This window comes from Asterias amurensis, chromosome 18, assembly GCF_032118995.1.
Source record: "Asterias amurensis chromosome 18, ASM3211899v1".
NCBI classification, from domain to species: Eukaryota; Metazoa; Echinodermata; class Asteroidea; order Forcipulatida; family Asteriidae; genus Asterias; species Asterias amurensis.
In genome coordinates, this window is record NC_092665.1 from 4,676,965 (window position 1) to 4,690,740 (window position 13,776).

General features: G+C 40.8%; 1 protein-coding gene across 1 annotated transcript; it reads right to left on the minus strand.

Annotated features, from left to right (window-relative positions):
* Positions 1-2,641: 2,641 nt before the first annotated feature.
* LOC139950927 (alkaline phosphatase, tissue-nonspecific isozyme-like) lies at positions 2,642-10,930 on the minus strand. The gene is made up of 3 exons (XM_071949766.1): positions 10,817-10,930; positions 3,362-3,536; positions 2,642-2,799 (listed from the first exon to the last, which is right to left on the minus strand). The coding sequence occupies exons 1-3, from the start codon at positions 10,928-10,930 to the stop codon at positions 2,642-2,644; spliced, it is 447 nt and encodes a 148-aa protein (XP_071805867.1).
* Positions 10,931-13,776: the final 2,846 nt, after the last annotated feature.

Here is a 13,776-nt window from a genome sequence, read left to right on the forward strand (position 1 = left end):
CACACACAACCAACGTTCCGATTATGCACGGCAAAAACTGTCCACGCTTGTAATGAACGAACGCTAGCGGGCGCTCTGTTTCTCTGATTTAGATCTCACCATGGTCTTGAATATTTGCAACGACGGGTCTTAACTTTTTTATTGTTTTTCGGCAAATCTCCCCCGACTTTCCGGTGGAGCCAATCAGAGGCTGCGTTGCGGTTGGCTCATGAATAATTCATCAGTGTTGTGCATGTAGTGTACAATGCATGCAGTAATTCCATTGCATGACTTTTGCTTTACTCTGTGTGTGGGTATATATGTTTTTATCGGAGTATAATAATGTCCAGATCAGTAGGATTTGAAACTTTGACACAGGGTGGAAATACGATAAAGAAAGGTTTGTGGTACCAGCACAAACATTTCTGTGTATAATGTCCAGATCCAGACACCTGCATTGCCATGATATGCAGCTTGAAATGCGATCGTGGCGTTATGCTCCCGACGTGCCAGGGCCCACACTGATGAAGCCTGTATTGGCTAAACAATTTGCTTATAGTTAGCACAAAATAGTATTGCTTAGCAGAAACTGGTTGCCAGCCAATTTTTAATTAAATTTGAAATTTTGTAGTGCCCAAGTAAATTTTTGGATAGTAAAGAAATTGTGTACAGTATTTTCTGCCAAACAGATATTAACTGGTGGGCCCTGTAGTGTTATTCACAGTGAAAGTTTTTTAATCTTGGGGGAAGGAAATCTTGAGGGATTCAAAAGCATCTTTGTGAGAACGTATTTTGAAACGTAACCGTAGCTGCATATCTTGGAACGTAAGCGTAGCTTGACTTGGGATTGAAAGCGTACTTTTTGATATTGTAGCGTAACCTATTAGTATCTTGGAGTGTATAAGCGTAGCTGAGTAGCTGCGTAGCTTGGAACGTAACAGTATCTTTTGGTGGAGCGTAAGCATATCTTGGAACATAATTCATAGCTGCGTATCTTGGAACGTAAGCGTAACTTGACATGGGATTGAAAGCGTACCTTTTGATATTATGGCGTAACTTGAAGGAATGTAAGCAGATCTGTAAGCGCAGCTGAGTAGCTGTGTATGCTTGGAACTCTTGACATCGTTTGGAACGTAAGCATATCTTGGACTGAAGCGTAGCATCTTGGAACATAAACGCAGCTGCGTATCTTTGAACGTAGGCATAGCTTGACTCGGGCTTGGAAGCGTACTTTTTGATATTATAGTGTAACTTGAAGGAACGTAGACCTAAGCGTATCTTGGAACGTAAACGTAGCTGCGTATCTTGGAATGTAAGCGTAGCTTGACTCGGGCTTGAAAACATACCTTTTGATATTATAGTGTAACTTGAAGGAACGTAGACCTAAGCGTATCTTGGAACGTAAACGTAGCCGAGTAGCTGCGTAGCTTGGAACGTAACCAAATAACATTTTTTGGGAATGTAGTCGTAACAATATCTTTTGGAATAACTCATGAGAAATTTCGAGTTTTGATTGCTTGTCCAGCGGCGACTACTGCTATTCAACTCCCAGTTATTTGAGGCGAATAGTCGGGTCATTAAATTCCACTAGTTGCCCAGTTTAATCATTACCTCAAAAATAACTCTTCATTCACAGAATTAAAAAAATAATACTTTGTTTGACAAAATTATGCTTTGAGGGAATTTTGTTTTAGCATTATTTTTATTTAAACCTTTTATAAAAAATTCTCATAATTTTTTTAAGCTACTCACACAATAACACTGTCAATATAACAATATGCGATATTCCTAGGTTTTGACATCATCAAAATTACCTGAAAACTCATAACAAAAAGAAATTAGGGGCCATGAATTAAAATGGAGCATATTGGAACGTTGCGATCATAAGAAACAACGGATTCGACACCCGCAAGCTGGGAGTTCATAGCGCCTGGGATTTAACACCTTCAACCCCACGAGACACGGCATGGGCGGTACGTGATATTCCACAAGGCTTATTTCACGTTCCGATTGCTCCACGCCGTGGGGCCATACAGCGTCCGATACACGGACTCTCTGAATGCTAATTTTACGTTCGATTTTTGACCATTATTTACGATTTCAAATCGTCACGTATCCATAACCTGAATAGGTACCTATACTTAAAATTTCACTGTTTTCCTTTTAATAGGCCTATAATGACTACGGAATCACTCTTTGAGCAAAGATTATTAAAAAAAAGACCGCCGATCATATTGACCTTTGACTCGATCTAGTTTGAATAGTCATCTTCAATTCGTCACGTGATATGAATATTGCATACATTAAAAGTAATTTACATAGTCTGGCCACGCCTTCAATTTGCAAATATCCAAGACCATGGTGAGCACAGGACATGGTGAGATCCGTAAATCAGAGAAACAGCGCCCGCTAGCGTTCGTTCATTACAAGCGTGGACAGTTTTTGCCGTGCATAATCGGAACGTTGGTTGTGTGTGACCGCGCAACACCAATGGTCTTGGAACCAAGACTAGTGCCGGTCAGTTTGTGAGATTCTTTGATTCAAAAACCATAACACCCATGACAGAGGGTGGCGAATAATCAAACGGTACATTCAGAATAGTGAACGCAAACACTGGTTTGTGTCAATGTTGCAGATTGTACCTGTGTATCCTGTCCGAGTGTTATGAGTTGCTGTGAGCGATGTCAATGCAACCGATGTCAGTTTCCTTCTGCGGTATATCAGAGTCACACACCCAGTCTCGATGGGGCGAATGTGCGTAAAGTGCGGCAGGGGTAGCGTGTGTCACACGGGCAGTGCTGAAGAATCCCGTTGCCTTGCCTTTAGAAAGCACACAAAGCAACGAAAACCTAATTTATTAGCTATATTATATTCGATCGATACAATTTCAAGAACACAAGATTAAAATTATTACAAAACACTTGACAACAAATCAATGAAAGTAAATCATAATTATTATACACATATTGACTGGCAATGAGGTAACTGTACGTCTACCCCCGAGGGACTTTGAGTGACCAGAAGAGGGACCTATTTCCCGAGGCTGAAGGCCAAGGGAAATAGGCACCTCTTCTGGTCACTAACATGCCCGAGGGGGGAATAGACGTACACTAGTACCGAATTGTGTCGGTCTTAAATGTGAAATAAGAACAACACGTGGAAAAGAAAGGATGTTTTGTAGTTGCTGTTCACGGTTCAAGTCAAGAGAGGGCGCTGTAACCGGGCACTATTTTCAAAGAGCTAGTTCCCGCAAAACACATGCGCCCGATCACTAGACTAAGCTTATCCCACGAGACCGTGTTTCAGCCAACCAGAATACAGAAAAGGCAAGAGGTGTGTTATAAAACATTATATGAATATGTTGACGTTCTTTTAAACTTACCAGACTTTTGAGCAGATATCATAACAGACTCCACATTAGCATTGAGACTAGATTTACAATCTCCTTTAATAGCAGAATCGTCTAGCCCTATCACTGCTGTCTTGGTTTTAACACCACTTAAATAAGCAGTAGCCGTACCAGCCGAGTCCGGTACTTGCCTATCGGTATTGTAGGTCTAGAGGATGAAAGAGTGCAGGAAATATTCTCAGACTAAATGCTCCGTATGTTTGACCACGTGGGGCGCACTCAATATAGTGGGTGCGTTCGTTTAGATTCCCTGGGTCGACCCCGATCTGCCCCGGTACGTTCGAATAGCTTTGACGGGGCTCACCCGGGTCAGCCCCCCCCCCCCAGTGCCCTGCTTGTGGAGTGGGTCACTTGGGGTGACCTGAGGTGCATGCCATCACCACGAGAGGGCGAGTGTGTTCGTTCGATTAGCTCTTGTCAGGGGTTCACCCGAGTGAGCACCACGGGGTCGACCCAGGGAAGCTTATCGGGCACACCCACTATTTGTATCACTTCTTGGCACTATTTCCCCGGTCAGGTTCTTGCTTTTCAGAACCAGTGATTTCATTGGATAAACGTGCAGTGAGTTAAGCATTCTGTTTCCGTGTTTTGATTGGTCCGAGGTGATGTTTGGCATTCGTACTGGTGGTCATCTGCATATGAATCTAGGTGAAAGGTGAAGATGGACAAGGATTGACCTACGCTAGAGGCCACTCTCTGGCGTTACCATTCACGAGCCTCGAAGTGTGACGTCAGATGTTCAGGCTAAAGGGATATACTAGCCTGAACATCTGACGTCACACTTCGAGGCTCGTGAATAACGCCAAAGAGTAACCTCTCGCCTCTAGGTCAATTCCCGTCACCAATTCCCGTCTATCCCCGTCATCAATCCCCGTCTGTCCCCGTCACCAATCCCCGTCAATCCCGTCACCAATCCCCGTCTATCCCCGTCTCCAATCCCCGTCAATCCCGTCCCACGATTCGTCCACTTGTTGCGCCGTTAATGTTGCTTGAGAGACGGGTTGTAATAGGGTTTAATGCGTAACGCAGTAAACCGATTTAACACCAGGAAATATGCATAGTTATAGTCAGGTTGCACAGTCGGGGCTATAAGCGATTGGGATTGTCAGGGCGCATTCAGACGTGGTTCCATTGTTCTTTTCAACCAACCAAAGCAATGCATTTGGGGAAAGGGTGCTTGTCTTTCTGGGAACCGTCATTGAATATTCTGCCACCGAGGAGTTAAGATAGATTGTATAGTTTCGCAAAATTCGGTACCTTCTTGGCAACTCGCTGGAAGTGGGAACCGCATTGAAGAAATCCAAGTGATACCTGATGAGGAGGGCGAAGATGGGCGGCTACAGAGAGTGGTGAAGCCGATGGCTTACTAGCCGGGCCAAACGGGTGAGTCGCTACATTTTCAGACCTAATGATGGGGCAAGTACAGCCCCAACAGTAACGCTAGTAGGTAACACGAGTACCGTGAATACGGAAAGGTTTCAAACATCTAGTATGTATAAAGGGCCAATAATTGCGAACATCCCACAGATTAATAGTCAGGGTATTTCATGGCCTTTACACGTAACTCGGGGTTTAACGGGCCAACATTCTGAAAGCATGAGTACAGGTACACAAGGACAAGAAAGGGCGGACAATCATAATTTTTCTGGCAGCTTGCCGTTTAATATGAAAGTTAGTCAGAGCTTGTGTCAGTCAGGCCAATCAGGAATAAGTAAGCCTAGTAGTTTGTTTAGTGTACAACTTGGCAAACTCTAGTCAATATTCAGGGTATTCCATACATAACAGGGATGGGGCATGTAGTAGGTTAGGAGGAACATCATCTTCAATAGAACTGAGTGGTGCCCAACTTTCAAATGCAGGGTGCAAAATAAGTACAGTAGGGAGCAGTTGCATGTGGGGGTCCATTGATTGCACAGCGGGCTCTTGAAGCATACCGATGGCGGATAACATGCAGCATATGAATTAACCATCAACTCTCTTTAATCCATTGATATCGGTTTGTAGCGAATTGGGCGAGGGCCTACCGCTAACCTTAAAATTTTTAAGATTATTCATAGCGAGTTTGTGGATTTTGCTGTGATCTTATAAAGAAGAGTGACCCTATAGTAGTACAAATAGCCTACCGCTAACCTTAAAATTTTTAAGATTATTCATAGCGAGTTTGTGGATTTCGCTGTGATCTTATAAAGCAGAGTGACCCTATATTAGTACAAATAGCGGTCAAGACACAATAATTCTTGCTGGCTGTAAACGAGGGGGTTTTATAATATGGAAAGATAATAAACACAGGCGTCCAATTACTTCTATACACTACATGGACCTCTGCATTTTTTGACTTATGTAGCAGTGTATTGGCGAGCTCATCTCCATAGAACACATAGAATGATTGAAATAGTGTCAGATCGTACGCACAGAGAGCAGCAGCTCGTCCAATAAGGGGGGATGGCGCACTTTTAGAATGAGGCAGCAATTAACACCAGTTAGATCATCGGCATAATTGACGATGAATTATGGGCATTGCACGTCACAGCACCATGTGTTAATCAAGCTCTAGAACAAAGTGTACATAAAGAATAGAAGGGCAATACCAAGTTTCATTATGAACTTTGGGAGTGATTGATCATTATTAGGCACTAAATGGCCAGCTTCCATAAATCAAGGGGTAGCCTATTGCATAATATTAAAATTAAAGACCATTGCATCTTCTTCCATTTGTACATACGTATCTGGTATTTCATATGTTTAATGAATAGGGTATAGATGGCCTTAGCTTTCGATCCAAACCGGACCTAGTTCAGAGGCATAAAACAAGTACAAACAAATACATATCCATTCATAGAAAAAGAGAGGGGAAATGGATTAAATGAAGAAAGAAGCGGGAAAGAAAGAAGCGGGAAAATAACAGCCAATCAAAGTTTCTATTTCAGAAACAATTGGTGGCTATGAACCAATACGTGTAGAGTGGCGAGGACAAAGGAGGTTTCATATGAAAGGATGGATTACTGGACCATAAAAGTGGTAAATGCATTGTTCGTTAACAATGCAGGGAAACATGAAAGGGTAGAATTAGAGAACAAGTTGCATCATGATGCAATTAACAATGGTCAATTAATAGAGAAAAGCAAGATCAAAGGTACGATGGTATTAATAGGTATGAGGGACCTGTGGAAAAAAGAAGGGGGTTACTTACATGAGATAGTTGTAGTAACAAATATATAGGACAACTAAAAAAAAAAAAAAAAAAAAATTATACTTCAGTTACAGAATATAAACAACATTATAGTTCTCAAGCAGAAGTGAAGTGGGGGTAACGGGAAGTTATTTAACACCAGTGTTTATGTTTAGTCCAAAGGACTTGACTGTCTTGAGTTGGTGAATCCAGTGTGATTCTCTATGCTTGCAGTTATATTTCATATGTTCATAAATTGCACAAATGGGAGGATCCCACGGGTAGTTTCATTGTTTCTAAGATGAAAGAGGATTGTAGACGCTTGGACCCTAGGCAAGATTCAAGATGTTCCATTACATTTCCAGTGCTGAGCAGTCTGGTGGTTAGTATTTTACCGCCAGTCTGCAAACTATTGAATTATTCGGTTGTGTCCTGAGGCGAATTAGAATAAATCTGCTTTATACTTGTTATGTAAAAAGAGTTACACGGTTCAATGGTTTGGCGGGAACATTGAATAGGACTGGGTGCGGTACCCAGAGTAAGGCTTATCTGGCTATGCTATCAATATACACATTAAAGCTTTGTTAATTTAGTCTTTTCTTAGTCGTTATTTAGTTTAAGTATCATCGGTAACAGTAGCAGTAGCATTCTTGGTTGCCCTTTTCGGTTATTCTGAGGGTGAGTGAGTTTACAACTCACGATGGCAAATTCCCGGGCGTTGCGTATTGGTGATATTTTCTTTAATCAGGAAGGGAATTTGCAAGTAGTTCTAAGATATTCAAAAACGGATCAAGTGGGTAAAGTTCAATCATTTCTATTGACAGGAATGCCAATACTTCTCTGTTTGTACATTGAGGGGGGACCCTATGTCAGCCAGACAAGTTAATCACATCTTAAAGTAGGGATTAAGGCCATCAGGTAAACCCCACACCCTTTTCAGTTCATAGTTGCAGGATATGTTTGGGGTTCGGGAGGAACGAATCAAAAGTATGGGGAGATGGAAGTCTGGAGCACTTGAATCCTACATTAGGCCAGACTTAATGTTTTCAATTGTCTAAAAGGGGGTAGCTTGTAGCAAGGTCATAAATAAGCAGTGTAGACAACCGCTTCTTTAATTAGCATGTTGCTGTTTAAGATAAATAATCGTTTACAAGATTGGTGAATGTTGAGTTGGTTGTTAACAAATTGTGTACAACATTTTCAACTACATACAAGACTTTGACAAGATAAAATATTGGTCAGAACAGATTACCCAGGCTGTTTTTCTTTGAATTTGTTTTTATACAGATGTTTATCGGGGACAGTATCATTCGCCACAGCAGCGGCACGGTGGTACAGTGACATGGAAAGGCGTGTCTGGGGCACGCCTGGACGACTGGGACTAGGCTCAGGAGATACGGCAAAAGGCGAGGTCCCGACGACAACAGTGTTACATCTAAGGACCAAAGATATCTTGAAGGAAAATTCGGGATAGATAAGACATAGGGTAAAAGGGAGCCTAAAGATGTTCATTAATCCGATGCAAGAACGTGGGTACCGGGACAGTATCATTCGCCACAGCAGCGGCACGGTGGAGGTACAGTGACATGGAAAGACGTGTCTGGGGCACGCCTGGACGGCTGGGACTAGGCTCAGGAGATTCCTGGCAAAAGGCGAGGTCCCGACGACAATAGTGTTATATCTAGGGACCAAAGATATCTTGAAGGAAAATTCGGGACAGAGTAGACATAGGGTAAAGAGAGCCTAAAGGTAATTAGGAACATCCTACCCAACACACGGTTAATTTGGTCAGACATTTTGTTAAGGGTGAAGTATCAAGGTAAAGTTAATGGAGGGCAGAAAAACGCTGCACTTGGGATTTAAATATGTATGCAAAGAAGATACTTCGGGAGATGCAAAACGCACCTGTTATAAAACACCCCCATCTCATTAACCCTTCCCGGAAGGTGCGTACTGCAAGACATGATTCATTTGGTTCCATCAAAATTTATCAGACGGGTTGAGGTTCTCCACTTCACACTCGGAGAAAGTTTTGTTAAAAAAAAAAAAAAAAAAAAAAGGGGGAGGGGTGTTTGGGCAAATTTTTATATCAAAATTTGCTTTGGCGGTAAGTTTAGGTTGTTCCTATAAACAAGAAGCTAATAGGCATTGTAGCCTGTGAGGAAGTGGTAAATTAATTTATGTGAATTGATATGGATAAATATGGTGGTAATAAAATGATGTGATTGTATATAAAGAAGTAGATTAATTTGGTACCTTCTTGGCAACTCGCTGGAAGTGGGAACCTCATTGACCCGGAGTTTTCTCCAGTCAATGAGTGCATTTATAATTATAATAATTGTAATTAGTCTGGTACCTTCTATGGCAAATCGCCGAGAAGTGGGAACCTTTGCGGATTGGAAATTTACCGTTCGCAAAGTGAGGAATTGGGACCCTTTGCGAATTGGTCGCAAAGTGTATTATAATGGGAACTGGTATACTTCTTTATGAGTGGATATCACTGGATGGAATTAAATAAAAAGAAATCCCGTATATTATTATGAATTGGCGTTTTACCACCGAATTCAGAGTACGGAATAAATTAACTCTTGACAGAGTTCACTACAACAACAAATCCTTGTGTCTGTGTATATTTATCAGGTGGTAATAGGGTTTAATGCGTAACGCAGTAAACCGAATTAACACCAGGAAATATGCATAGTTATAGTCAGGTTGCACAGTCGGGGCTATAAGCGATTGGGATTGTCAGGGCGCATTCAGACGTGGTTCCATTGTTCTTTTCAACCAACCAAAGCAATGCATTTGGGGAAAGGGTGCTTGTCTTTCTGGGAACCGTCATTGAATATTCTGCCACCGAGGAGTTAAGATAGATTGTATAGTTTCGCAAAATTCCCTCCCTCCCTCCCTGGGGTTAATGGAAGGGTCAGGGTATTACGGAATACGCGGTACAGATTGAGTTGACTGATAATCTTACAACTTACACTTAAAGCGGTAAGTTTAGGTTGTTCCTATAAACAAGAAGCTAATAGGCATTGTAGCCTGTGAGGAAGTGGTGAATTAATTTATGTGAATTGATATGGATAAATATGGTGGTAATAAAATGATGTGATTGTATATAAAGAAGTAGATTAATTTGGTACCTTCTTGGCAACTCGCTGGAAGTGGGAACCTCATTGACCCGGAGTTTTCTCCAGTCAATGAGTGCATTTATAATTATAATAATTGTAATTAGTCTGGTACCTTCTTTGGCAAATCGCCGAGAAGTGGGAACCTTTGCGGATTGGAAATTTACCGTTCGCAAAGTGAGGAATTGGGACCCTTTGCGAATTGGTCGCAAAGTGTATTATAATGGGAACTGGTATACTTCTTTATGAGTGGATATCACTGGATGGAATTAAATAAAGGGAAATCCCTTATATTATTATGAATTGGCGTTTTACCACCGAATTCAGAGTACGGAATAAATTAACTCTTGGCAGAGTTCACTACAACAACAAATCCTTGTGTCTGTGTATATTTATCAGGTGGTAATGGCCGCTTTAAGGGTTTTATTGTCCTTGGTTTATATGATTGTAATGTGGTGGCTATGTTTTCCAGTCTCTAATAATTGTTTGGGGCTGCGTATTGGCGGTCGTACCAATAGATGTTTCAGTCATTGTCCAGTGATTATCCAACGTCCAATTCAACCGCCAAAAACTCACCCATGGCTGGCTTAAAGTCAGCGCCAAAATAATCTGCAGTAATTATGCAAAATGACACTCCCACAATATACCTGCATTGGTGCAAAATAATTCTCTTAAAAACGCCACAACCGGCAACTTTCCGCACAATAGTTAAACAATATTATTGTAATCATAAATAACATTTGTTATTACTTTACCGTGACATGACTTGGCTTGTTTCGATGCGGCACCATTATGAGAGTGTGGGCTTCGACGAGTGCAATTTGTTTGCATGAACATTGCACGATTACTAGTGAGTTACTCCTGCATTGCAGTTTAAAAAGTAGCAGTAAGGGCGTTTCATGTATATAAACCAGTGGGTGGATTAGTCTAGGACTAGTCTTATCTCGACTTAGGACGAGTTACTCGTCCTAACTTTGGACTACCCATACGTTTTCAATATCTCCTAGGACTAGTCCTAACTCTTTGTGAAATTGACCCCAGACCTGCTTTAAGTGGGGAGGTTTTTTAAACGGTGAAGATCTCCTGCAGTAGTTGTTTCAGTGTGTAGGTTCGAGGCGTAATAATTATTGTTACCTTTGACAAAGCTACACTAGGGAACTTATCCCATTCGAGGTCTGTTTCTTCCCCGTGATCTCCTTTCAGTTGCCTCTTGAGAATCCTCGCAGCCGTCACGGTTGTTATACCCATCCCATCTCCGACGAACGTTCTTAGCTTTATTCGTGCTGAGTGTTTGCTCTCTGGTAATAGCTTTCTGCAAACTGTCGTAAGCCAGGTCCAACCTTGGAAATAAATTATCGGTTCTTGAACTTTAATTTCATATTTCAAATGGCCATTATCTATATCGGTACTTGTACTATATCATCAACTTCACATCTGTATTTTTTAATACCAATTAATCTACTGTGAAGTTTTACAAAAAATGGGACTCCTTCAAAGTATTGTGCCGAGGTTAACTCTGCATTTTACTAAAGTGGTAAACCATGTCGGTCAATTTTATACTTATTTTATACTTATACGGTTTTTCAGCATAATTGTATGAGGAGTTGTAATAAGATTTGTTTAAACAAAAATCACCTCGAAAAACTAATATTTACGAAAGCCCTCTAGAAAAAAAAAACGATGTTTAAATCTGTGATAACGGCTTGATTCGTCATAATGGATTCACCAACGCCTCCCCTCCCATCCCTAACCCACCCCTCCCCGCGTAAATAGCGGATGGCGTATCAGCGTTACAAATCCTTAACGATTGAATGTGCATATAATCTAATTACATACACGTTGTGATGATTCCGTAATGATGGACTGTAAATTGTGATAACCGAATCAAAATATCTTGGCGTTTTTTTTAGCACTATTCGAAATAGTTGTTCCTCAATGATACACGTTCTTAATAAATTGTAGGCCTCTCATTGACATGCATGGAGTATTTATTAAATTACTGGGCCCTCGACTTCTTCAATGCTATTTATCTATTCAACAATCTTCTCCTGCATTTACAGATATTTTTTTGTTCATAGCAATAAGTAAAACAATGGAACAAGGGAGTGGTACGATGTCTTAAGTTTGTCTAAAATCAACAGTATCTTAGGCCCCGTTCCCACTGGACCCCGCGTTAATTTGGCCGTAAACAAAAGACTAAGCCGAAGGCAGGCCGGGTCTTTCATCTACGACCACGACCCCGCCGGTTTGAAACGAATGTTCAAGACTATGACTTAGCACAGTTTATTTTTACTAATAGCAAAGCCATTTTCGGTTTACATGAATAGGCCCAAAACAATTGGAATGGACTTGTAAGTTCAAACTTGTGTTAAATAAATCCTGATCAAAATTTGTATAAATCTCTCATAATATGCATTTGCAACTTGTCTGTACTCTGAATGTAGCTGGGGGCAAATGCGTGTAAACACCTTTTGTAATATTGTCAAAGACCAGTGTTTACTCTTGCCGTATCTCAACTATGCATACAAAAACAAACCTGTGAAAATTGGAGCTCAATTGGTCGTCGAAGTTGCGAGATAATAAGGAAAGAAAAACACCCTTGTCACACGAAGTTGTGTGCTTTCAGATGCTTGATTTCGAGACCCTCAAAATCTAATTCTGAGGTCTCGAAACCAAATTCGTGGAAAATTACTTCAGAGAAAGTCGTTTCTCACAGTCTTTCATACTGCCAACAGCTCCCCATTACTCGTTACCAAGTAAGGTTTTATGCTAATTTGAGTAATTAACCAATAGTGTACACTGCCTTTAAGCACATTTTGACGATTTTGAGATTTTCAATATATGAACGAGTCCTTTATGTCAAAGAAGTTGCCCAAGATGGGGACAGAATCTCCGGGGACAGATTTCCATGAAACACCGGCCCAAGGCGGAATCCTGAATTACGCATTTTTTAAAACAATCAAAATGACTTCAATCTCATCCAAAAGTTCATTTGATTGTTTTTGATTTTTGTGGTTTGTATCGATTGTATTTGCTCCATTGAATATTCTTGTTTCCCAAAAGCATTTGTGCGTTTCGGTGGTAGTAGACTCTGAGAAAACAAAGAATACATTTGAAAATCAGTTTAAAAATACTGTTTAAGGGCAAAGGCAGGACACATTAACAGGTAACTTTCAACCACTTGTGAGTCTTTCCACTTGGTGTATCTCAACATATTCTTAAATTAACAAACCCGTGAACATTAATTTGAGCTCAATTGGTCGTCGAAATTGCGAGAGAATAATGGGAAAATCACCCCCGTCGCACAAGTTGTGTGCTTTCAGATGCCTTCAGTCTGAGACCTTAACAACTCGAGAAAATACTTCTTTCTCAAAAACTGGGTTTCTTCAGAGAGAGCCGTTTCTAACAATGTTTTATACTATAAACATCTCTCCATTGCTCATTACCAAGTAAGTCTTTATGCTAGAAATCCTGTTGAGTAATTACCAATGGTGTCCAGTGCCTTTAATGTTGCTCTGTTGGTGGCGCACTCTACTATAAGTACATTGTCATTGCATTTTGATTTCGGAAAAAAAAAAACACTGAGTTAGTGTTAGTAAACATATACTTCAAAAGAGCGGCAGCACGAAAGAGATCCATCTGAACAGTATATATATTGCGTACACAGTTCTTTCTTTGATAATAAACTTGCACTTTAACTCATAATCATCAGGGAAATACATCAATTGAGCGGAAATAGAAGGAAAACGGCCAGGAACTTCAGGAAGCAATCACACAGTGCAACCCAGTAGGGCGGATATACATGTAAAAACACCATACCATTAAAGCATGTACAAATTGAGCTCCATTGGTATCATACAGCCTCATTCAAACCAGTGATAGAGTAAGTCACTTCTTTCAATCAGTGACTTTAACACATACACAATGTAGTGTAGAGTTTTACACCATTGGTATCCATTCAACATACAGTCTCATTCAAACCAATGGTAGAGTAAGTCACTGTCATAAATCAGTGACTTTAACACGGTATTGATCCACAATTGCAGCGTACAGCCTCGTCCAAGCCAATGGAAAAGTAAGTCACTGCAATCAAT